At 43.5% G+C, this 27,443-nt stretch overlaps 1 protein-coding gene and 1 pseudogene across 2 annotated transcripts; both read right to left on the bottom strand.

Annotated features, from left to right (window-relative positions):
- Positions 1-14,824, bottom strand: part of LOC115144690 (AT-rich interactive domain-containing protein 3B-like) — a 47,294-nt pseudogene extending 32,470 nt beyond the window's left edge.
- Positions 14,825-16,663: 1,839 nt separating this feature from the next.
- On the bottom strand, positions 16,664-26,325 carry LOC115144689 (cytochrome c oxidase subunit 5A, mitochondrial-like). Of its 2 annotated transcripts, none has more exons than XM_065002962.1 (5): positions 26,149-26,325; positions 23,011-23,130; positions 19,044-19,165; positions 18,634-18,751; positions 16,664-17,516 (listed from the first exon to the last, which is right to left on the bottom strand). In XM_065002962.1, exons 1-4 carry the CDS (start codon positions 26,219-26,221, stop codon positions 18,644-18,646), a joined length of 423 nt encoding a protein of 140 aa, XP_064859034.1. In that variant the 5' UTR covers positions 26,222-26,325; the 3' UTR covers positions 16,664-17,516; positions 18,634-18,643. The 2 variants fall into 2 exon arrangements, with proteins under 2 accessions (XP_064859034.1, XP_029541568.1); XM_029685708.2 differs by lacking the exon at positions 16,664-17,516 and adding an exon at positions 17,625-17,801 and having other exon boundaries at positions 26,149-26,324.
- Positions 26,326-27,443: the final 1,118 nt, after the last annotated feature.

Below are 27,443 nucleotides of genomic sequence, written 5' to 3'. Positions count from 1 at the left end.
CCCCTACTCCACTACCACATATCTACAACACACTAAGTGTGTGCCCTCAGGCCCCTACTCCACTACCACATATCTACAACACACTAAGTGTGTGCCCTCAGGCCCCTACTCCACTACCACATATCTACAACACACTAAGTGTGTGCCCTCAGGCCCCTACTCCACTACCACATATCTACAACACACTAAGTGTGTGCCCTCAGGCCCCTACTCCACTACCACATATCTACAACACACTAAGTGTGTGCCCTCAGGCCCCTACTCCACTACCACATATCTACAACACACTAAGTGTGTGCCCTCAGGGCCATACTCCACTACCACATATCTACAACACACTAAGTGTGTGCCCTCAGGCCCCTACTCCACTACCACATATCTACAACACACTAAGTGTGTGCCCTCAGGCCCCTACTCCACTACCACATATCTACAACACACTAAGTGTGTGCCCTCAGGCCCCTACTCCACTACCACATATCTACAACACACTAAGTGTGTGCCCTCAGGCCCCTACTCCACTACCACATATCTACAACACACTAAGTGTGTGCCCTCAGGCCCCTACTCCACTACCACATATCTACAACACACTAAGTGTGCCCTCAGGCCCCTACTCCACTACCACATATCTACAACACACTTAAGTGTGTGCCCTCAGGCCCCTACTCCACTACCACATATCTACAACACACTAAGTGTGTGCCCTCAGGCCCCTACTCCACTACCACATATCTACAACACACTAAGTGTGTGCCCTCAGGCCCCTACTCCACTACCACATATCTACAACACACTAAGTGTGTGCCCTCAGGCCCCTACTCCACTACCACATATCTACAACACACTAAGTGTGTGCCCTCAGGGCCATACTCCACTACCACATATCTACAACACACTAAGTGTGTGCCCTCAGGCCCCTACTCCACTACCACATATCTACAACACACTAAGTGTGTGCCCTCAGGCCCCTACTCCACTACCACATATCTACAACACACTAAGTGTGTGCCCTCAGGCCCCTACTCCACTACCACATATCTACAACACACTAAGTGTGTGCCCTCAGGCCCCTACTCCACTACCACATATCTACAACACACTAAGTGTGTGCCCTCAGGCCCCTACTCCACTACCACATATCTACAACACACTAAGTGTGTGCCCTCAGGGCCATACTCCACTACCACATATCTACAACACACTAAGTGTGTGCCCTCAGGCCCCTACTCCACTACCACATATCTACAACACACTAAGTGTGTGCCCTCAGGCCCATACTCCACTAAGTGTGTGCCCTCAGGCCCATACTCCACTACCACATATCTACAACATACTAAGTGTGTGCCCTCAGGCCCATACTCCACTACCACATATCTACAACACACTAAGTGTGTGCCCTCAGGCCCATACTCCACTACCACATATCTACAACACACTAAGTGTGTGCCCTCAGGCCCCTACTCCACTACCACATATCTACAACACACTAAGTGTGTGCCCTCAGGCCCATACTCCACTACCACATATCTACAACACACTAAGTGTGTGCCCTCAGGCCCATACTCCACTACCACATATCTACAACACACTAAGTGTGTGTCCTCAGGCCCATACTCCACTACCACATATCCACAACACACTAAGTGTGTGCCCTCAGGCCCATACTCCACTACCACATATCCACAACACACTAAGTGTGTGCCCTCAGGCCCATACTCCACTAAGTGTGTGCCCTCAGGCCCATACTCCACTACCACATATCTACAACATACTAAGTGTGTGCCCTCAGGCCCATACTCCACTACCACATATCTACAACACACTAAGTGTGTGCCCTCAGGCCCATACTCCACTACCACATATCTACAACACACTAAGTGTGTGTCCTCAGGCCCATACTCCACTACCACATATCCACAACACACTAAGTGTGTGCCCTCAGGCCCATACTCCACTACCACATATCCACAACACACTAAGTGTGTGCCCTCAGGCCCATACTCACACTAAGTGTGTGCCCTCAGGCCCATACTCCACTACCACATATCTACAACACACTAAGTGTGTGCCCTCAGGCCCATACTCCACTACCACATATCTACAACACACTAAGTGTGTGCCCCTACCACATATCTCAGTGTGCCCCCCTACTCCACTACCACATATCTACAACACACTAAGTGTGTGCCCTCAGGCCCCTACTCCACTACCACATATCTACAACACACTAAGTGTGTGCCCTCAGGGCCCTACTCCACTACCACATGTCTACAACACACTAAGTGTGTGCCCTCAGGCCCCTACTCCACTACCACATATCTACAACACACTAAGTGTGTGCCCTCAGGGCCATACTCCACTACCACATATCTACAACACACTAAGTGTGTGCCCTCAGGCCCCTACTCCACTACCACATATCTACAACACACTAAGTGTGTGTCCTCAGGCCCCTACTCCACTACCACATATCTACAACACACTAAGTGTGTGCCCTCAGGGCCATACTCCACTACCACATATCTACAACACACTAAGTGTGTGCCCTCAGGCCCCTACTCCACTACCACATATCTACAACACACTAAGTGTGTGCCCTCAGGCCCATACTCCACTAAGTGTGTGCCCTCAGGCCCATACTCCACTACCACATATCTACAACACACTAAGTGTGTGCCCTCAGGCCCATACTCCACTACCACATATCTACAACACACTAAGTGTGTGCCCTCAGGCCCATACTCCACTACCACATATCTACAACACACTAAGTGTGTGCCCTCAGGCCCCTACTCCACTACCACATATCTACAACACACTAAGTGTGTGCCCTCAGGCCCATACTCCACTACCACATATCTACAACACACTAAGTGTGTGCCCTCAGGCCCATACTCCACTACCACATATCTACAACACACTAAGTGTGTGTCCTCAGGCCCATACTCCACTACCACATATCCACAACACACTAAGTGTGTGCCCTCAGGCCCATACTCCACTACCACATATCCACAACACACTAAGTGTGTGCCCTCAGGCCCATACTCCACTAAGTGTGTGCCCTCAGGCCCATACTCCACTACCACATATCTACAACATACTAAGTGTGTGCCCTCAGGCCCATACTCCACTACCACATATCTACAACACACTAAGTGTGTGCCCTCAGGCCCATACTCCACTACCACATATCTACAACACACTAAGTGTGTGCCCTCAGGCCCCTACTCCACTACCACATATCTACAACACACTAAGTGTGTGCCCTCAGGCCCATACTCCACTACCACATATCTACAACACACTAAGTGTGTGCCCTCAGGCCCATACTCCACTACCACATATCTACAACACACTAAGTGTGTGCCCTCAGGCCCCTACTCCACTACCACATATTTCCAACACACTAAGTGTGTGCCCTCAGGCCCCTACTCCACTACCACATATCTACAACACACTAAGTGTGTGCCCTCAGGGCCATACTCCACTACCACATATCTACAACACACTAAGTGTGTGCCCTCAGGCCCATACTCCACTACCACATATCTACAACACACTAAGTGTGTGCCCTCAGGCCCCTACTCCACTACCACATATCTACAACACACTAAGTGTGTGCCCTCAGGCCCATACTCCACTACCACATATCTACAACACACTAAGTGTGTGCCCTCAGGGCCATACTCCACTACCACATATCTACAACACACTAAGTGTGTGCCCTCAGGCCCCTACTCCACTACCACATATCTACAACACACTAAGTGTGTGCCCTCAGGCCCATACTCCACTACCACATATCTACAACACACTAAGTGTGTGCCCTCAGGCCCATACTCCACTACCACATATCTACAACACACTAAGTGTAAGTGTGCCCTCAGGCCCATACTCCACTACCACATATCTACAACACACTAAGTGTGTGTCCTCAGGCCCATACTCCACTACCACATATCCACAACACACTAAGTGTGTGCCCTCAGGCCCATACTCCACTACCACATATCCACAACACACTAAGTGTGTGCCCTAGGCCCATACTCCACTAAGTGTGTGCCCTCAGGCCCATACTCCACTACCACATATCTACAACATACTAAGTGTGTGCCCTCAGGCCCATACTCCACTACCACATATCTACAACACACTAAGTGTGTGCCCTCAGGCCCATACTCCACTACCACATATCTACAACACACTAAGTGTGTGCCCTCAGGCCCATACTCCACTACCACATATCTACAACACACTAAGTGTGTGTCCTCAGGCCCATACTCCACTACCACATATCCACAACACACTAAGTGTGTGCCCTCAGGCCCATACTCCACTACCACATATCCACAACACACTAAGTGTGTGCCCTCAGGCCCATACTCCACTAAGTGTGTGCCCTCAGGCCCATACTCCACTACCACATATCTACAACACACTAAGTGTGTGCCCTCAGGCCCATACTCCACTACCACATATCTACAACACACTAAGTGTGTGCCCTCAGGCCCATACTCCACTACCACATATCTACAACACACTAAGTGTGTGCCCTCAGGCCCCTACTCCACTACCACATATCTACAACACACTAAGTGTGTGCCCTCAGGCCCCTACTCCACTACCACATATCTACAACACACTAAGTGCGTGCCCTCAGGCCCATACTCCACTAAGTGTGTGCCCTCAGGCCCATACTCCACTAAGTGTGTGCCCTCAGGCCCATACTCCACTAAGTGTGTGCCCTCAGGCCCATACTCCACTAAGTGTGTGCCCTCAGGCCCATACTCCACTAAGTGTGTGCCCTCAGGCCCATACTCCACTAAGTGTGTGCCCTCAGGCCCATACTCCACTAAGTGTGTGCCCTCAGGCCCATACTCCACTAAGTGTGTGCCCTCAGGCCCATACTCCACTAAGTGTGTGCCCTCAGGCCCATACTCCACTAAGTGTGTGCCCTCAGGCCCATACTCCACTAAGTGTGTGCCCTCAGGCCCATACTCCACTAAGTGTGTGCCCTCAGGCCCATACTCCACTAAGTGTGTGCCCTCAGGCCCATACTCCACTAAGTGTGTGCCCTCAGGCCCATACTCCACTAAGTGTGTGCCCTCAGGCCCATACTCCACTAAGTGTGTGCCCTCAGGCCCATACTCCACTAAGTGTGTGCCCTCAGGCCCATACTCCACTAAGTGTGTGCCCTCAGGCCCATACTCCACTAAGTGTGTGCCCTCAGGCCCATACTCCACTAAGTGTGTGCCCTCAGGCCCATACTCCACTAAGTGTGTGCCCTCAGGCCCATACTCCACTAAGTGTGTGCCCTCAGGCCCATACTCCACTACCACATATCTACAACACACTAAGTGTGTGCCCTCAGGCCCATACTCCACTACCACATATCTACAACACACTAAGTGTGTGCCCTCAGGCCCATACTCCACTACCACATATCCACAACACACTAAGAGTGTGCCCTCAGGCCCCTACTCCACTACCACATATCCACAACACACTAAGTGTGTGCCCTCAGGCCCATACTCCACTACCACATATCTACAACACAAAACCCATGTGAACATGTGTATATAGTGCATATGTTATCATGTGTGTGTGTGTACTGTATGCTTTCTATGCCTATGTTACTATTTGTTTATGAATTTAACCTTTATTTAATTAGGCAAGTCAGTTCAAAGAACAAATTCTTATTTACATCTATTGAGCAAAAAGCTTTACATTAAAACCCATCCTCCAATCTCTCATTTGTAAATGGATTTTATGGCATCTGCTAGCCTTTGTACGGACAGACAGTGCCATCAAACCAGTCTGGCTCTCCACCTCCATCTTTAATGACATCGGACCCTGAGACTAAGGAGGAAAACTAGTCTATAGGCTGCAGTAAAAGATGAAAGGGAATTAAAGCATTTGAGGCAGACGTATTCTTTATCCAGGACACTATCCTGGTACTACACCCATCCAAGTAAAAAAAAAAAAAAAAAACTTTAAAATGTACTTATCTCACTGAGGGACAAGTTTGAATTAAACCAGAGATATGGGGGAAGTATCTTTCTTTATGGTTTCTTAACTGGATTGAACACAGAAGGAAAATCAGAAAGATGTAATGATCTCAAACAAATCCTCTCACCTCCACCACCATCTTTAATGAAAACTGACACTAGGACCAAAGAGGAAGACAATTCTATAGGGTGCAGTAAAGATGAAAAAGAAATGGAATGGTTCAAATTACAAGGGGTCGGGGTAGTGGATACATGACCTTGGGGGGGGGGGCTAAAATAATGTAAGAATGGATTAGTCCCTTCAAAAAGAACAAGTAAAAGATTGACATCAGGCACCTCTAAAGAAATCTGCACCGCACTCATTATCTTACACCACACCCAGGTAAAAGTCGCCCCCACAACCAGGTAAAAGTCGCCCCCACACCTAGCTAACTCAAAGTTTAATAAAAGCGTTTCTCAGTCTATGTCCAACCTTTTGTTAGATCTTGGAGGTTTGTTACTGAAATACCTTTAATGCAGGGAAACAAGGCGTTTTACCTCATTTCTATCAGCATGTTAAATGTGCAACCAGATGGAAAAAAAAAAAAAACTCTAGACCACCTTTACTCCACACACTGAGATGTATACAAAGCTCTCCCTCTATTTGGCAAATCTGACCATAATTATAACCTCGTGATTCCTGCTTACATGCAAAAACTAAAACAGGAAGTACCAGTGACTCAGTCTATAAAAAAAAGCAGATGCTAAGCTACAGGACTGGTTTGCTAGCACAGACTGGAATATGTTCCAGGATTCTTCTGATTGCATTGAGGAGCATAACACATCAGTCACTGGCTTCATCAATAAGTGCATCGATGATGTGGTCCCGAAAAGTGACTGTACGTACATACCCTAACCAGAAGCCATGGATGACAGGCAACATCCGCACTGAGCTAAAGGGTAGAGCTGCTGCTTTCAAGGAGCAGGACTCTAACCCGGAAGCTTATGAGAATGGATGACAAAGGAACACCTGTGTGAGAATGCTGTTCATTGACTACAGCTCAGCGTTCAACACCAGTGCCCTCAAAGCTCATCAATAAGCTAAGGACCATGGGACTAAACACCTCCCTCTGCAACTGGATCCTGGACTTCCTGACGGGTCGCCCCCAGGTGGTAAGGGTAGGCAACAGCACGTCTGCTACACTGATTCTCAACACGTGGGCCCCTCAGAGGTGCATGCTCAGTCCCCTCCTGTACTCCCTGTTCACTCATGACTGCATGGCCAGGCACAACTCTAACACCATCATTAAGTTTGCCGATGACAACAGTGGTAGGCCTGATCACCAACAACGACGAGACAGGATATAGGGAGGAGGTCAGAGACCTGGCCGTGTGGTGCCAGGACAACAACCTCTCCCTCAACGTGAACAAGGCAAAGGAGATGATTGTGGACTACAGGGAAAGGAGGACGGAGCACACCCCCATTCTCATCGACGGGTGGAGCAGGTTGTGGAGCACAAAAAAAGACTAATTCAACACCATCTTTCATCGAATCAGATGGCTTATTCATCACAAAACCATTTGATGCTGCCAATTATTTGAGTGATTATTTCATTGGCAAAGTGGGCAAACTTAGGCAGGAAATGCCCGACGACAAAAAGTGAGCAATTATATCCATGTATAAAAAAACAATGAAAGAAAAGCAGTGCAAGTTTGAATTTTGTCAAGTTAGTGTGGGAGAGGCAGATTTTTTGTGGTTAACGATCAATAATGACAAACCTCCTGGCATTGACAACTTAGATGAAAAGTTATTGAGGATGGTAGCTGACTCTATAGCCACTCCTACTGAGGATGGTAGCTGACTCTATAGCCACTCCTACTGAGGATGGTAGCTGACTCTATAGCCACTCCTACTGAGGATGGTAGCTGACTCTATAGCCACTCCTACTGAGGATGGTAGCTGACTCTATAGCCACTCCTATCTTTCATATCTTTAATATGAGCCTAGAGGAAAGTCTTTGTCCTCAGGCCTGGAGGGAAGCCAAAGTAATTCCCCTACCCAATAGTGGTATAGTGGCCTTTACTGGTTCTAACAGCAGACCTATAAGCTTGCTGCCGGCTCTTAGCAAACTGTTGGAAAAAATTGTGTTGGAACAAATACAATGCTACTTCTCTGTAAACAAATTAAGTACTAGACCTCAGCTGAATCTGCTAATGAATGGTGTGGCTGTTGAACAAGTTGAGCAGACTCAATTACTTGGCGTAAACTTAGATTGTAAACTGTCATGATTCAATGGTTGTAAAGATGGGGAGAGGTTTGTCTGTAGTAAAGAGATGGGGAGAGGTCTGTCCGTAATAAAGAAATGGGGAGAGGTCTGTCCGTAGTAAAGAGATGGGGAGAGGTCTGTCCGTAGTAAAGAGATGGGGAGAGGTCTGTCCGTAGTAAAGAGATGGGGAGAGGTCTGTCCGTAGTAAAGAGATGGGGAGAGGTCTGTCCGTAGTAAAGAGATGGGGAGAGTTCTGTCCGTAGTAAAGAGATGGGGAGAGGTCTGTCTGTAGTAAAGAGATGTGGAGAGGTCTGTCTGTAGTAAAGAAATGGGGAGAGGTCTGTCTGTAATAAAGAGATGGGGAGAGGTCTGTCTGTAGTAAAGAGATGGGGAGAGGTCTGTCTGTAGTAAAGAGATGGGGAGAGGTCTGTCTGTAGTAAAGAGATGGGGAGAGGTCTGTCTGTAGTAAAGAGATGGGGAGAGGTCTGTCTGTAATAAAGAAATGGGGAGAGGTCTGTCTGTAGTAAAGAGATGGGGAGAGGTCTGTCTGTAGTAAAGAGATGGGGAGAGGTCTGTCTGTAATAAAGAGATGGGGAGAGGTCTGTCTGTAATAAAGAGATGGGGAGAGGTCTGTCTGTAATAAAGAAATGGGGAGAGGTCTGTCTGTAGTAAAGAGATGGGGAGAGGTCTGTCTGTAGTAAAGAGATGGGGAGAGGTCTGTCCGTAGTAAAGAGATGGGGAGAGGTCTGTCTGTAGTAAAGAGATGGGGAGAGGTCTGTCTGTAGTAAAGAGATGGGGAGAGGTCTGTCTGTAGTAAAGAGATGGGGAGAGGTCTGTCTGTAATAAAGAGACGCTCCGTTTGTTTTGACACCACACTCCAAAAAGCAAGTCCTGCAGGCTCTAGTTTTATCTTCTCTTGATTATTGTCCAGTCATATGGTGAAGTCCTGCAGGCCCTAGTTTTATCTTCTCTTGATTATTGTCCAGTCATATGGTCAAGTCCTGCAGGCTCTAGTTTTATCTTCTCTTGATTATTGTCCAGTCATATGGTCAAGTCCTGCAGGCTCTAGTTTTATCTTCTCTTGATTATTGTCCAGTCATATGGTCAAGTCCTGCAGGTTCTAGTTTTATCTTCTCTTGATTATTGTCCAGTCATATGGTCAAGTCCTGCAGGCTCTAGTTTTATCTTCTCTTGATTATTGTCCAGTCATATGGTCAAGTCCTGCAGGCTCTAGTTTTATCTTCTCTTGATTATTGTCCAGTCATATGGTCAAGTCCTGCAGGCTCTAATTTTATCTAATCTTGATTATTGTCCAGTCATATGGTCAAGTGCTGCAAGGAAAGACCTAGTTAAGCTGCAGCTGGTCCAGAACAGAGCAGCACGTCTTGCTCTTCATTGTAATCAGAGAGCTGATATTAATACTATTCATGCCAGTCTCTCTTGGCTAAGAGTTGAGGAGAGACTGACTTCGTCACTTCTTGTTTTTATAAGAAACATTAATGTGTTGAAAATCCCAAATGATTTGCCTAGTCAACTTACACACAGCTCTGACACACACACACTTACCCCACCAGACATGCCACCAGGGATCTTTTCATAGTCCCCAAAGCCAGAACAAATTCAAGAAAACGTACAGTATTACACTTATTGCATGGAACTTCCATCTCATATTGCTCAAATAAACAGCAAACCTGGTTTCAAAAAACAGATAAAGCAACACCACAACACCTCTCCCCTATTTGACCTAGATAGTTTGTGTGTATGCATTCACATGTAGGCTGTGTGCCTTTAAAAAAAATATATCAATCAAATGTATTTATAAAGCCCTTCTTACATCAGCTGATGTCACAAAGTGCTGTACAGAAACCCAGCCTAAAACCCCAAACAGCAAGCAATGCAGGTTTAGAAGCACGGTGGCTAGGAAAAACTCCCTAGAAAGGCCAGAACCTAGGAAGAAACCTAGAGAGGAACCAGGCTATGAGGGGTGGCCAGTCCTCTTCTGGCTGTGCTGGGTGGAGATTATAACAGAACATGACCAAGATGTATGTATGTAGTTCTGTCCTTGAGCTGTTCTTGTCTAATTATGTTCTGTATAATGTTTCATGTTTTGTGTGGACCCCAGGAAGAGTAGCTGCTGCTAATGGGGATCCTAATTAAAATATCAAATACCGGTACCCCCTGCATATAGCCTCGCTATTGTTATTTTACTGCTGCTCTTTAATTATTTGTTACTTTAAATTTCTTATTTTTGTAGGTATTTTTCCTAACAGCATTTTTTATTTGGGGCTTGTAGGTAAGCCTTCCACTGTAAGATCTACACCGGTTGTGTTCGGCGAATGTGACAAATAGAATTTGATTCGATTGCCCCTCCCCTCAAAAAAACTATTTGATGTCATATTCATTCACAAATACTAGTCTCACACTTTATGGCCTATCACATCTCATTCTGAACCAGCTGCTTCCAGTAGTTCCCATTCATTCAACAGTGTCTTGGACAGAGGCCAAGGCTACTTAGCTCTGCCAAGAACCCTTCTGTGTGAAGAGTGTGGAGGGTACCCTCCCAAACGGCACCCTATTCCCTATATAGTGCACTACTTTTGACCAGAGTCCATGTAGAAAGTAGTGCACTATATTAGGAATAGGGTGCCATTTGGGACGTAAACAAGAAGAAGTCACATGAGCCAAAAGGAGAAGGTGGGAAAACCCCTGGAGCGCCCGGCTGAATAAACTCCCCTCCTGTTGGGCTAGTGGCCAGGAAGACACGATGACAAAGAAGAAAGTGGGAGAATAACCTCCTCTCCCCTTCCTGTTGGGCTAGCTGCCAGGAGAACACAGTTCTCTGTGCTCTCTGCCTGACCTCTACATGTGAAGAAACAGGAAGCAGAAGCAGTGCAGGCTGTCTGTGTAAACTCAATTGTTAAGAGGATTTCAGTGGTGCTACAAGCAATGCCAAAGTCATGAGTTCATGTGCAATAAGGATCACACCCCTACTAAAGAATGCATTAATCTCAGTGTGCTGGCCAGCTATTCCATTTACGTTAGCAGCCCATCAAGAGAATAGAAAAATGTAGGCTCTATGCAATCACTCTAGTCTACCAAGTCATTTTGGATAAAAACACAGTTTTGCTAAAGTGGGACATTGTACGTTACTATATTATTTTAGCAGCAGGAGCAGAGATGGCAGTGTGCCAGTGTTCGGTCCTTGACTCTCAGTGTGAGTGGGTCAACAGAGAGTAAGGAGGGATGGAAACACCCCCCCCCCCTCCTCACTGTGAAGCATTATACAAGTTTCATATGAAGCCAGTCATTAAAAGTGACTGCATACCACTTCGCAGTAGTCGAACAGTAGATAATAGCCTGTTTTACATAGAACTGCTGTGATCAATGGAGGTGAAAAAAACTCCATGAACACTTTTGAAACCTGGTAAAGTGTGTGTGGATTCAATATGATGTCTGCTGCTGGGCTGTTTGCTGCACATGGGACACCTAATGCCAATTCCTCAGTAAACGCATGCATACCATCAGTGTCGTCCTACAGTTTAAGCTACACATTCCCTGAATAGAGACCCATTCCAATGTTCTTGAAGTGGAAGTAGATCACACGCCTGGCTTTTGGAATGTAAAATCTTCAAACAAAACATTTACAGAGTGTAAGGGGTTGAAGGGTGAAACACAACTCACTTGTTTGAATGGTCCATCATCAAAGCTCCAATCTCCAAATCCATTGGACGATGTGAAGGAGTGTTGTTCTGTGGTAGACTGGTCCTTCTCCTCAGACTCTTTCTTTAGATTCATAGGAAGGGAAGCGGCGCTGGGTTTAGCAGACGCCGACGGAGAGGTCGAGTACAGAGGAAAAGATAAGGAACTATCCTGTTGGAGTGGAGACATCTTCGTCATGTGGCCACCATCATCCTCATCCTCACTGTTCTCTTCTTCATATGCCGTCCTTTCTTCTTCCTCATCATCTTCCTCTGACCCTTCACCTCCCAGTCCCTCTTCTCCGTTCTCCCCATGCACACCACTTTGAGTGTTGGTGTTACTACCACCAGCCTCGGTCTGTTGCTGACCCATCTGAGGGGTCCTTCCTGTCCCGGTTCCTTCCACCCGTTTGCCCAGGAAGGCAGAGTCCAGGGGGGCTCCAGTGTTCCGGGTGGCAGTTACGTGTTTAATGAACATCATCTGGGCCTGGCGGAGGTGTTTCTCCTGCCGGTCCATCTCCAACTTGGCCTCCTGCTGTCTCTGGAGCTGCTCCATCACAGCCTCTAGTCTGACACCAACAGGGCTACCCAGACCCAGACCACCCCCAGCCTCCTGCGATAGGTTGGGCTGTAGGGAGAGGAAAGCAACAAAATGTAGAGTAAATATATTGTAAACAGATATCTTATTTTTCCCCACAGATGTAAGGAAGTAAAAATATTGTACAAAAAGATACATTATGGAATTTATAGACTAGAGATAAACAATGTACACACAGATACATTGTGGAGGCCGTCATTTTAAATAGCAATTTAAATAACTGATATATAATAATTAAGATTTTTTTCACAAAGATAGAATATTCTTATTTGTATAGTTATGTATGTTTATGGCTGGGTGTTACAGGGGTGTAAGACTGTGTCCTATATGTGGGGTTCTGGGTAGACAGCAGATCCAACCTGCTCGGTTACAGCTGCACCAGGATCGGACAGCATTCCTGTGTATATCAAGACAGGGTTTCCAAACTAAATCAGCTGCCCCCCTAACTGCATATTTTCTTTTTTTTCCCCAAGCACTACACAGACAATTCAAAGAATGAAAGCTTAATGATGAGTTGGTTATTTAAATCAGCTGTGTAGTGCTGATTTAGCACAAGATATGTCTCTGAAGATGTTCCTCAATACAAGGATGAGAAATGCGTTGTACCCCGAATTGTCCCATTATCCTAACTGTTACACAGTAAAGATTAAACTGCTAGTTTAATAAGTATAGCAGTTGTTCAATCTTCTCAGTTTAACAGTTGGAATAATGGGCCAATTCGGAGTCCAATACATATCTCGTCCCTGGATTGAGGTACGTTTTCCAAAACATATCTCACAATGGTTGCACAGTGTCCTTAATATACACAGGGATGCGGTCTGCCCCTAGAGAAGCCAGTAAGCAAGCATGTTGGATCTGCTGGCTAGGGTTCTGGGTAGAGCCTCAACCACTCCACTTCACTTCACTTCAGATTTTTACCCACACAATGTATGGTCAGCTGTTAACATATAGGTCTATAAATTACCCTGAAAGAAAATGGCGGCAGTGTAAGAGTCAACAGTTTCTATAATTGGCTTTTCTTTTCAGCATGTTCAAAGTTATTTAAAAAGCGTTTCAAGGCATGTTTTCTTTGATAAACAGGGGCAGTTACCTACCACACGGTATTATGCCCAATAAGACATCAAAAGAGAAAGTGATTAATTCAATATTATTTATTAAACCAAATTCGTTTAATAAAATATGCCCCTATCGAAATGACCGTTAGTACAGTTCCCAATTATTTATTTTTTAAATAAATAGGATACACTGGCACGTGGATGGCTCAAACAAACTTATTGTTGAGAAAAATAAATCTAACGCCTGGTCTAAATTACATTTAAACCATGCCAACAGATGAATTTACAATTACGATTGATCTACAAAGGGTTATACGGTGAATAGAAAACATGTTGTCGAATGTTTATTTCACGAGATTCCATCGACAACAATGTATCAATCTACAACTTTCTAAAAGGTGATCTCTTCTGCTCCGTGGTGATGGTAAAGCAAACATGACGTGTACAATAGTCGCCTACTTTTCCAAAGTAGTGTCTCAATCTTTAAACACGTATAGGAATAAGGTAAACAATTCACCGACCAGGTAACAAAATGTCGTCCCATCATGGCTTATTAAATATTAGTTTCAAAAGTGTAAAACTACATATCACTTTCACGACTGTTGCCCAATTTGTTACAGTATCTAACTAAATGGGGGAACGGTGCCAAAGGAAACCGTCCGTCAGCAGCGAACTGACTCGATCGAAACTCACCATTTGCGATTTCGAGTTTTCCATCCTCCCCTCAGGTTCCCAATTTAACCTTCTTTTCCACTCGTTCTCTCTCCTACGTAAATCGATTTATATGCCAATATAGTTTATTATGATACACGTTCGGTTGAGATCCATATAATGCCTGTAACTGTTGTGATAGGAAGATTGGCGAGGAGGCCAGTGTAGGGTAAATGCCGGGCCTCACCTCCCTGACCGCAGCCTGAACATAAAAAACCCACCCTGGTCTTGATTGTCTTTGCCTGTATAGGTTAGTAGTCTACTACACCCCCACAGTAACAAGAGAAGGCCCGCCCTACTTCAAAAGTGGTGCCTCTTCGTTCGCAACATGATGGTGTTGGTCAATTCTTGCCACAGTGCTCCTCAGACAGCAAAGTGAAATACTATTTACTATGAATAGTGTTTATAGAATAAATGACGCAACTGTAGCCTGCTATGTGACGCTGTTTTAATAGCATAGTTTATATCCTACTAACCAACACCATCAATACATGTACATGGGTGATCCACGTATTTTACACGTGTAGCAGGGTTAGTTGCGTTCCCACTTGACGCTGCAGAAATATGTATTCAATGTTTATGTATTCCTATTGGTTGGTTGAATTGACATATCAAAAAGGTGTTACGCCATTGGTCATGCTTGCAGATTAGGGGGGTGATCGCGAACGTTCATTCTTCCCCGTCTGATATTGACATGTATGCAGTCGGTCACGTTCTGAAATACTGTATTATATTCTCAGATTTACAATGTGTATGAGTTCACTATGTTTATATTTATGTATGGTACCTGTTAGGTGTTGGGGGCGTCCTGGTATGTGCTTTTTGTATGCTATTGCTGTAAAAGCGAGTTAGTTTAGCATGCTGTAATTGTAATGGTCACATTACATATATATTTTTTTTTCATATTTTCATGCCAACAGACTAATCTACAACCATCAACATACTGTTGTCCCGCTCATCAGAAGAAACACCAATCAACTGGGTTTACTGGCTGGACAGTCGTTTCTTTAAAAGCACAATGCTAGGAAGTACGATCGCATGTTACACTGGTGCGGAGACCAGACAACGGTTATCAATTTCTTTGCATGGCATATTTCTATACCATCATGTAAAAAAATAACCATGTTTATGCCTACAATCTATATCTAGGTCTGCTCTTTGGCCATGTTGATGTAGTCTCCCCCATTTTATAATGGAGACCATCCACGCGCTTCAGCGTGATGAGCGCATATTAAGGTCATTGCTTAAACAGAATATAGTTTATGTCAATTTGAAGTCGAAAGTGGATTTTTTTTGTTGGTGTATTTTAGTTAAACCCTTTTCCTAACCTTAACTTAGTTATCCTAACCTGCTGAGTATGTTCCCCTAACCGGTTATAAAAAAAATACATTATGGTAAATTGTGACAAACTATACTCTAGTCAAAACCGCATATAAAAATCTGTTACAGTACTTATTAAATTCAGGACTCGATTCTGCTCCCTGGTGGCATAAACACACTGACTGCATCACCAGTTGCTATAGTCACGGTAGAGCAGTGCAAGAGTCATTCGTTTAGTAGTAGGCTTATACGTTCTCCGGTGCTATAGTGCTACTCGAATGCAATAAGGAATTAAAAGCAAATCATTCAGGTCACGGTTGGACGGAAGATCTCAGAGACCATGGACAGAGGAAGAAGCGAAAGTGAGAGGTTTCTCTGCCCAAAATCTGTCCACGAAAATAAACCCCAAAGCAGTGGTGGAAAAAGTACTCAATAGTCGTACCCGAGTAAAAGATGACCCAAGTAAAAACATAGAAAATGACTAAAGTAAAATGCACCCAGTAAAATACTTGAGTAAAAGTATTTGGTTTTAAATATACTTAAGTATCAAAAGTAAATGGAATTACTAAAATGTTTGTTTTTTATTTTAAACTGCATTGTTGGTTAAGGGCTTGTAAGTAAGCATTTCACTGTAAGGTCTACCTACACCTGTTGTAGTCGGCGCATGTTACAAATACAATTTGATAAAAGTATAAATCATTTTAACTTCCTTATATTAAGCAAACCAGACAGCACACATTTGTTATTTTTATTGACGGATAGCCAGGGACACACTCAGACGTAATTTACAAACAAAGCGTTTGTGTTTGGAGTCCGTCAGATCAGATGCAGTAGGGATGACCAGGGATGTTCTCTTGAGAAGTGTGTGAATTGGACCATTTTCCTGTCAAAATGTAACGAATACTTTTGGGTGTCAGAGAAAATGGAGTAAAAAGCATTTTATTTAGGAATGTAGTGAAGTAAAAGTTGGCAAAAATATCAATATTAAAGTAGAAATACAAACCAAAAACTACATCAGTAGTACTTTAAAATATTTTTTATTTAAGTACTTTACAACACTGCCCAGAAGTGAGGAGTTTTGTATGGAGGTCAATGAGTGTCTTATTTGGTAAACAAAAAAAAGATAATTGCTCATTTGCTACTTGAGGTTTATTTGATTTAATAGATGTTTGGAATGTTTAGGGTTGTTATAAATGCACTGAGTGGCTGCCCATGCTGTCACAGATGCTATAAAAACACTGATACAAATGAGTCCTCTATCTATCTCTATGGCTTGGTCACCTTCTGGCAACTTACCCAAAAACAAACTTATCAGAGTTGTCATCAGCCTGTTGTCAGAGAGACTAAATCACAGATAATGCGTTTTAGCATGGACATTGCCAGAGGGCTTCTACCATTTTAAAGTAGTCAACTGGGTGGCGATTCCTGAGTTGAGCAGTCAGACAATGATGAAAATGGACTACTTTAAAATTACTAGAATGGTCCTTGCAAATGGGTCCTAGACTTGACTGACAGACCGCACCCACCACCTCAACGGTCAATTACAATAATGGCCTACCAGGGAAGAGTGGGTTAAACTGCCTTGTTCAGAGGCAGAATGACAGATTTTTACCTTGTCAGCTCGGGGATCCGCTCCAGCAACCTTGTGATTTCTGGCCCAAAGCTCTTACCACTTGGCTACCTGCCGCCCCAGCAGACGTGAGGCATTTTGGTTAAACTGTGACTGATCTACAAATAATTAACAGTTCTTTATGACGCAAGGCAATCTGTAGTTCAGTCAGTCGGCAATCACATAGGGCAGAGCACAACTGGCCCAGCATCGTCCGGGGTAGGGTTTGGCCGGTGTAGGCCATCCTTGTTCTTAACAGACTTCCCTAGTTACATTTAAAAACGGGAAGAAAATAATAATAAAAATCACCTGCAATGTTGAAATGCAAACATATCTAAAATGATGCCAAGAAGAACATTTGACACATAAAAAATAAAATAAAAAATGTATTTTTTCCTTTATTAGGTTCATCAATATTTTACAAGCAAAAGAACTTAATAAAGGCCCAAATTAAATATCACATTTATACGAGGCAAAGACGAAGTACAAGGTTCCCAGAGAGACAACAGCAGCCCAGAGAGTCCCAGAGAAAACAGCAGCCCAGAGAAAACTAGGGAGGAAGACATTATTTCAGTTAAGAGAACAGGCCTGGACAGGTGTAAGCAGTATCGCTGCATTTCCACCAGGCCTATCTAAGGGTAATATACAAGATGGAGCCATCACCATATTGCTTACAACTATCCAATCCTCTAAGATCTATAAAACTGCCTAGGGCGTGACTCATGTAGTCTTTAACTAGGCCCGAAGGGCCGCACTGAAAATGGGTTATATTTATTTGCTGTCAATTTGCCCTAAGACACTCCTCCACTCATTGGTTTTAGATTGTAAGAGCATAAAATAATCTAGCTTTCAGTTCAGTGATTATCAGCAAGCTGGACACAGTAAAAATAATTATTATCATTTCTATACCAGTTTCAATTCGGTTTTAGTTATTTGAAAGCATATTGAGCCCCCCCCCCAATATAAATATGATTTAAAATGACAAACAAAACGTGTGCCGATTAGACAGGCTGAATCGGGCTGTATGTTTCACACCCCTTGCCTAGGCCAGGGGTTCATTTGGGATTCAGGGTATAAGGACTGTAATAAACTGGGTGGTTCGAATGCTGATTGGCTGACAGTCGGAATATCAGACCGTATACCACAGGTATGACAAAACATTTATTTTTACTGTTCTAATTACATTGGTAACCAGTTTATAATAGCAATAAGGTACCTCAGGGGTTTGTGGTATATGGCCAATATACAACGGCTAAGGGCTGTGTCCTAGCACTCCGCGTTGTATCGTGCTTAAGAACAGCCCTTAGCCGTGGTGTATTGGCCATATACCACACCCCCTCGGCCCTTATTGCTTAGACAGTGCATGTCCATTGGATACCTACCCATCTATACTTAGTCCATGCCAAGCTCTTCAGGTGTAGAGATACCAAGCTCATCTAGTGTTGGTCGCAGCTCCTGAATTAAGTATGGGTAGATTTTTTTGTGGGGGCCAGATTTGTCCTGGGGGAAACAACATAAACCAACTGCTTTGAGGAAAATGTCAGGGACGATGTGTAGCAAAACATAATATATATATATAAATGTTTTGTTTATTTCTGGGCAGAATGATTACAAAAAATATATATATAAAATTGGGAGTTTGTAATATACCTCATGTTCAGAGTAAACATATAGAAAGGGGATAGACTAGTGACTGGGGGGAGGTCAAAGGGGTCATTGCCATTCAACAGGTGTTCTTCTAGAACTGATCGTTATCATTTTGAAGTGTTCCGAGGAGCATCCTCCAGCTCACCTTGACAGCCTCCAGGATACGTATGGCGCTAGCCAGGTCATTTAATCTGCGGCAGGCTCGGAGAGCTGCTTCCAGGATCTTAGGCTCAGGCACCAGGTCGTATCCAATCAGCGTGTTCATCCCTGGACAAACAACGTCAGGGTTAGTTACCACAGGATGATAGAAGAGGTCTACTTTTCACAACAGTTGTTTTTAAAAAACTAAATGACAGCAAGTCACTTGAGACTCCAAAAGGATAGATTTGTTCACTCAAATCATTCCTTAAAAAAATGTTTTGCTCATCTAGGGCGCTGGTTCTGCCATACTACCATTACCCCTGAGGAAGACTCAGGGCAGAGGAAAATATGATTGGGGTTCAGTAACCAGGACAGGTTGAGCATAGGGCTGGCATGGTGACCGTTGAGTCATGGCAACTAGGCTTCTCCAAAATGCTCTGATGTCACTGATGGTCATTCATAACCTACAAAAACTTGCTGATGGCCTGGTACTCAGTGCTCTATTGTCCCTCTCATCCCTGACATCAATGCTAATTAAATAAAATTGTAAAAAATTAAATAAAACAGAGCCCTGGCATTGAGTTGGAGCGTAAGAGGAGCACCTGTTCAGCGAGAGTCAGCTCCTCATTGCTAGTTGATGCATGGATTTAAAATAACTTTCTATTAAAGCCATATTGTACTAACTGAGTGAGAAAGGTGATGGCCTGTATTAAAAAGATCACATTAGCGTTCTACATTTATTTCTAAACTTCGCTAATATTAATGAATTAATATCGCGCCACGTCACGACAAGAGTAGCGTACCTGGCTGGCATGAAAATGAACTGCAGGAAGAGAGTCCTCTATTTGCTATTCAAGTGCATACCCGTATTTTAGAAATGTTTTCCATCCCGAGAATAAATCACTTTACTCTCGGGTAACCCAGGATTTCCCGCTAAAACCGTGAGTGTCATTCAAAAGTATATAAATATGTCTGGATGTGATTATAGCTTTTGGTATAAAACTCAAGCCCGATGCTACCGGAGCCTAACGAGCCATACATGATACATTTTAGGAGTACTATATAACAAAAAAAAGACATTTATTAATGAGCTCAAGGAAGCCCCAAATGATTGTGGCGTTATCCAATACATATGATAAAGGCTACTGCAAATTACGCACGAGGGGAAAACCATAAAAGCCCATAGATGGAGCTAGCTATATGTTCTCTTGGGTAAATCAATTCAACTAGCTCCATTAGGCTAATCTTTGAGTGAACTGTATTACTGTACTGTATCATACAGACAGGAATCATTTAAACCATGCTAAAGCAAGTAGAAGCTAGCGAATTTGATTATAATAGGGCCTATTTGTATAATTAGTAGGCTGACATGTATACAGAGCATTCGGAAAGTATTCAGGCCCCTTGACGTTTTACTCACATTGTTACGTTACAGCCTTGTTCTAAAATAAATTACATGTATATTTTCCGCCCTCTGTCTACACACAATACACCCTAAATGACTAATCGAAAACAGGTTTAGAAATGGTTTGCCTGTTTATAAAAACTAAACAGAAATACTTTATTTACTTAAAGTATTCAGACTCTTTGCTATGAGACTCGAAATTGAGCTCAGGTGCATCCTGTTTCAATTGAATATCCTTGAGATGTTTCTACAACTAGGAGACCACCTGTGGTAAATTCAATTGATTAGACAATTTGTAAAAGGCACACACCTGTCTATATTACGTCCCACAGTTGACAGTGCATGTCATGAGCAAAAACCAACCCATGAGGACGAAAGAATTGTCCGTAGAGCACAGAGACTGTGTCGAGGCACAGATCTGGGGAAGGGCACCAAAACATGTTTGCAGAATTGAAGGTACCCAAGAACACATTGGCCTCTTAAATGGAAGTTTGGAACCACCAAGACTCTTCATAGAGCTGGCCACCCTGCCAAACTGAGCAATCAGGGGGAGAAGGTCCTTGGTCAGGGAGGTGACCAAGAACCGGATGGGCACTCTGACAGAGCTCCAGAGTTCCTCTGTGGAGATGGGAGAACCTTCCAGAAGGACAACCATCTCTGCAGCACGCCACCAATCAGGCCTTTATAGTGGTGGCCAGACGGCATGACAGCCCGCTTGGAATTTTCCGAAAGGCACCTGAAGGACTCTCAGACCATGAAACAAGATTCTCTGGTCTGATGAAACCAAGATGAACTCTTTGGCCCGAATGCCAAGCGTCACGCCTGGAGGAAACCTGGCACCGTCCCTATGGCGAAGCATGGTGGTGAAAGCATGATGTTTTTCAGCGGCAGCGACTGGGAGACTAGTCAGGATTGAGGGAAAGATTAACGGAGCAAAGTACAGAGAGATCCTTGATGAAAACCTTCTCCAGAGCGCTCAGGACCTCAGACTGGGACGAAGGTTGGGATAAGTCTCTGAATGTCCTTGAGTGGCCCAGCCAGAGCCTGGACTTGAACCCGATCAAACATCTCTGGAGACCTGAAAATAGCTGTGTAGCGAAGCTCCCCATCCAACTTGACAGAACTTGAGAGAATCTGCAGAGAAGAAATGTGGAAAAGCTCCAAATACAGGTGTGCCAAGCATGTAGTGTCACACCCAAGAAGACTCCAAGCATGTAGTGTCACACCCAAGAAGACTCCAAGCATGTAGTGTCACACCCAAGAAGACTCCAAGCATGTAGTGTCACACCCAAGAAGACTCCAAGCATGTAGTGTCACACCCAAGAAGACTCCAAGCATGTAGTGTCACACCCAAGAAGACTCCAAGCATGTAGTGTCACACCCAAGAAGACTCCAGGCTGTAATCGCTGCTTTAACAAAGCACTGAGTAAAGGGTCTGAATACTTATGTAAATGTAATATACGTTTTGTTAATAAATTAGCAAAAATGTCTAACCACCATTAAAAAAAAAAAGATAATTCAACACATTCGTAGGTTATATGTAAATACCAAATAAAAATGGAGAATAGTCGGATGGTGAGAATAACATCAAGTCCTTGTCACATTGTGAATGAGACTGATTGTGTGTAGTCTGACCAATTAACTGAGCAGAGGTCATGCCTTTCATGCAACTTTTTTCAAAACATATTTAGTTTTATCATGCAGCCTAAGAATGTATTAGAAACCAAAACATTTGGCCTCAGGTTCATATCACAACTAAAGTTGCATTAAAATATTATTATTTTTTACTTTAAAGTAAAGCATATAGGAGGACCTGTTTCAAATAATAATTTTGTTAACCGTTCAACTCCTCCGGAAATCATATCTTCTATTTTATTTCAGCCACGTTCAATTGTATTAGTCTTACTATAAAATAATCATAAGCAAATCTTGTCTGCTAAATTAACTAGTGTAGCCTACAGCCATATGGCATAACCAGATCAGGGCCCAACATAAGGATGACTCATAAGGATGACTCACAACGCGTTTCTTGAGAACTTTCTTTAGTATGTCGGTCTGTTATAAAGCCCTTTTGTGGAAAAACGAATTCTGATTGGCTGAGCCTGGCTCCCAAAGTGGGTTAGCCTCAGCCCTCCCGGACCCACCCATGGCTGCGCCCCTTGACTGAACCTTATATGAAATGTAATTAAGCCAAATATTTTATATTGTTGCATTTATATTTTTGTTGAGTATAAATTGATTTATTAGACTTTCAATTGTAGATGTTCCAAAGGTCTGCATCAGTGGTTTGTCGGCTATGAGTGAAGATGCTAAACATGCTTTGTTAATTAACAGTCAATTACCATGAGACCAGCAGTTATTTGCATGACAGTTACCGGCTGACAAAATGTCATGACTTCCACAACCCTAGTTGAGAACTACTGATATCTAGTCAACTGTAAATCTCTATATACATACACACACATAAAGACATACATACACACATACTCTTCCAAGTAATCAATGCAGCTGTGCACTATGCTCTTCGTCATAATCGTAATGACCATGTGATTTCATCGTCACCCACCTTTCCTCAGCTCCCACGCATCAATATCTGCCTTGTTAAAATAGGTTACCCAGCGGGCATCAAACTCCTCGTCCGACTCCAGTTTCCCACCATGGGCGTAACACCTCTGGACCAGGGGAGCTGCAGGAAAAGATACAGGGATTATTCAAGAAAAATGTCACCTCAGTCTTATACCACCCAGATAAAAGGGGTGGGGCTTAGAGAGCCTATAGTCTGACTAGAGCGTCGCCTCAGACTCTAGTCAGGGCCACAGATATTCAGATCCTAGTTCAAAACATGGGAGGGGCTGAGTATGCATAGCAACAACACTTGGGCTGCTCAGCTACTCGCTGTTTATTATCTATGCATAGTCACTTCAACCCTACAAACATGAACAAATTACCTCAACTGTACCACCGCAAATTAACTCGGTACCCCCTGTATATAGCCTCATTATTGTTAACTTATTGTGTTACTTTAGTTTATTTGGTAAATCTTTTCTAAACTCAATTTTTTTAACTGCACTGTTGGTTAAGGGCTTGTAAGTCAGCATTTCACGGTAAGGTGTACACTGTTGGTTAAGGGCTTGTAAGTCAGCATTTCACGGTAAGGTGTACACTGTTGGTTAAGGGCTTGTAAGTCAGCATTTCACAGTAAGGTCTACACTGTTGGTTAAGGGCTTGTAAGTCAGCATTTCACGGTAAGGTCTACACTGTTGGTTAAGGGCTTGTAAATCAGCATTTCACAGTAAAGTCTACCCCGGTTGTAATTTGGCGCAAATGACAAATATTTTTGTTGTTGTTGATTTAACTACTCTAAACTCCGATAAATCGCGAACATTGTGAAATAATTTGTCTTATATTTGATGAGGTTGAATCACTACTGACACCATGTTATGATTTTAGACAGATGGGACATTACTGTGCAGCAAGCAGAGCACTAAGCTACTAAATGATCCATTTACATTTACATTTAAGTCATTTAGCAGACCCTCTTATCCAGAGCGACTTACATTTAGTGATAACCGAGCCCTGCCCGTACCCTAGTTATTGATGGGGGGGAAAAAAGAGAACAGGCCCTACCCTGCCCTAACCTGATGTATAACGTCAGGGGTCAGGGGTCGGGTAGCAGAGCCATCACTAGTCAAGTGTATTTAGCTACATCTACTAGGGCTGTAGATGTAAATAGGTAAAAACTGACATTGTGTACTTGCATGACCAGTGTATTTGCATGACCTAGCTAGATGGCAGTCATGGCACCATTAATGGTTAAATTGTTCACAGTCCAACAGGGTGAGGGAATGGAAGCCAGGTTTGACTGCACCGTAAATTATAGCCTGACGACTGACTAAATGCTCTGTTGTTCCCTACATACTTCAGTCTGAGACGGCCATCATTTTAGTCATTTAAGGCGATGAGGAGTGTTGTACAAAGTAATCAGCAATTGGATCATCTAACCAATCAGAGTATCAAATTCATTAACTATTATTTTTTTTAAACGCTGCTTTACCCACCTGTGGGCTGGGTCTGGTCCAACCAATCGGTTTCTGGGCCAATCCGACAGACCCAAATGTGTGAGCTTTCAGTGCAGGGTCAGGGAGGTAACCAGAGTCATTGTGGAGAATATAATAACATCCGTGTTTGTCCGGAGCAAGGAGTCTGGGTAGCCAGGCATTATTATGCTTTCTAAGAACCAAATATGTACCAATATATGTTGAGAAAATATAGCTAACAAGTTATGCCATTTGCTCTAGAAAACCCTTAATATAACAGTAGGGGTTTCAGTGGTTAGCGTCGGCCACGGTTGGTGAACTAAAATTCCGACGCTGTGTTAACGTTAAAGTCAATAATCGTGACTTGATAAATTGTTTTCAAACCATATACTGATATGCCCCTTATCTTTCATATCAGCGAGAAACAGTTTTAAAAACACTTACTGTAGCAGCTTTGCACATAAACTGTGTGCGCCTCCAGTTAAAGTGAACAACACTTCCTCCCCAGTTACGCATAAGGCGTCTGCATGCTCCCCAGTCGAAACCGGTCGTACATATGACATCGTTTGTTCGTTTTGGACTTCGGGTTTTTTCGGATGTTCGGGCACAAATGATCTTGAGGAAAACGGAAGTACGGAGCCGAAGTCTACACCCCTTCATCGGTGATTGGTCAACAGTAGGGACTTTTCAATAAAAGTATGTTATTCAACGAGAGACTACTAGTTTTCATGACCATTTTCTAATTGAAAAATACTGCACCAAATATGATCTGAAATGGTCCAATTAAGATATCTGCAAAAACAAATTATTGACCGATTTCAGTTCTTAGATTAATTCGGACTATTGAGGAAGTGGATACTGGCTTCAAATTGTAAAAAAAAAATGGACAGACAGTACTATTGCCGAAGGTATTTTAAGGGAGTAACATACACGGTTAGCTAAATTCGGCTAGGCACCAGCCACACCGAAGCCATTACACCGGTATTTGGAGCCCGCCAGCTAATTAGTACAGGTGGCCGCCCATGTTCAGACCGAGCTTCGGGGATCTTAAAATACCATCGTCAATAGGCACCAAATCAGTGAGGTCTATTAATGGGTTATGCGGCAATGCACTATTAATTAACCAGCAGTAGTTCGCTACTAGTTAGTTGAGCTGGTTTGCTAGCTAGAGTTGCTGCCTGTTTAGTACTAGTTCATTTAAAAGCACAATCTATTATCTCGAGTTGAACAACCATACCAGTCTATATGCAAACGTAAGCTAGTTAGACATGGCTGGCAAGTCATCTGCTATCCAGTGCTAATTCGCTAGCTAGTATTAGACAAATATAGGCCATGGTTATGGCATTAGATAGTTAACTTGCTAGTTACAGGCCTCACCTCAAGCAGTCGGTCATTGCAAGGACATCAATAAAAAAATATTTTTTTAAATCCACTTGAATATTAGAGCGTTTTTAAACATTACATTTGTTTTAAGGATTAAAGGGATATCGCTCATCTAACACGTCTACCACTTGTAGCTCACCGAAAACGTGTATTTTGTAGTTATCCATTCGCAACTGATTGTGCTAGTAACATGCTAACGTAGCTAGCCAGCCAATAACGACTGCCGACAGTGATTTCCGCATGAAAGTCCCAAACAACGAAATTAAGTGATAACACAATAATACCTGTAAGTCCGAGCTGTGGCCGTGTCAAACTCCGGGCACCGGACACTGAAAGTCGGACGGCGGCTCGAAACATGATGCAGGGACAGTCAGCTAACGTTAAGGACAAGCAAATATAGATGGGATCAGACTTCGACTCAAGGATGTTAGCTGGTAGCTCAATACCAAGTTCCCACGGCGCATGCGCAAGGTTATAAACGCAACTATCTCCACTCACGTTTAATACATAGTGCCCGCCTTCAGGAAGTATTCACACCCCTTGACTTTTTTAAATGTATTTTCCCCCTTACATTGGTTGTGTTACAGTCCGAATTTAAAGATTGAAAAATGTATATTGTGCCACTGATCTACACAATAACCCACAATGTCAAAGGGGAATTTTGTACAGACATTTTTACAAATTATTAAAAAGCTGAAAATGTTGAGTCAATAACTACTTGTAAGGGAGCGAACTGAGAGTAGCCAAGGGAGGTGATAGAATCAGGACCCATCATTGTACAAAAACAATACTTGGATTTATTAGAGATACTGCATTTCAGGACACATGGCTTGTCTCACACAGTTATCCATAGCAACAGTCAGCAAAAGAAAATTCACAAAAATGACAGATGACTGTGAGTCTAAAGCGCAGCCCCTCAATTGGGTTCCTGCTGCAGCTAAAACTAGGCCTAAATGCTAAACAGCATAACTAGGGATTACCCCTTATCCAGTTCTAAACAAAGCCTAACTCTCCCCTTACTGGGACTAAAGAGAGTCTACAAGAACAGCCTGAAACATGGCTGTCCAACCCACTTCCTGGAGATCTACAGTCCTGTGAGTTTTCAGTCCAACCCTAATTTAAAACACACCTGATTCTACTAATTAGCTGCTCAACAAGACCTTAACTAGCTGAATCAGATATGCTAAATTAGGGTTGGACTGAAAACCTAGAGGACAGTAGATCTCCAAGAAGAGGGTTGGACTGAAAACCTACAGGACAGTAGATCTCCAGGAAGAGGGCTGGACTGAAAACCTACAGGACAGTAGATCTCCAAGAAGAGGGTTGGACTGAAAACCTACAGGACAGTAGCTCTCCAGGAAGAGGGTTGGGCAGCCCTGGCCTAAAGCAACTGCCTGTACATACAAGACACAACAAACTGCTATTGAGCACATTGTTCTAAAAAATTATAATAATGGTGTTCAACCCTGAGCTGGATGAAAAGGACAGAATTTAACCATTTTCTCCTCAACCCCACCCACACTTATTAGCCAATGACAATAAGGTTTTAATTAGAACAACTTTACTTTGTTAATTAGAC

Source organism: Oncorhynchus nerka, linkage group LG17 (genome assembly GCF_034236695.1).
Source record: "Oncorhynchus nerka isolate Pitt River linkage group LG17, Oner_Uvic_2.0, whole genome shotgun sequence".
NCBI classification, from domain to species: domain Eukaryota; kingdom Metazoa; phylum Chordata; class Actinopteri; order Salmoniformes; family Salmonidae; genus Oncorhynchus; species Oncorhynchus nerka.
The sequence above is the reverse complement of the archived record's forward strand: the minus strand, read 5'-3'. Positions and strand labels throughout refer to the sequence as shown.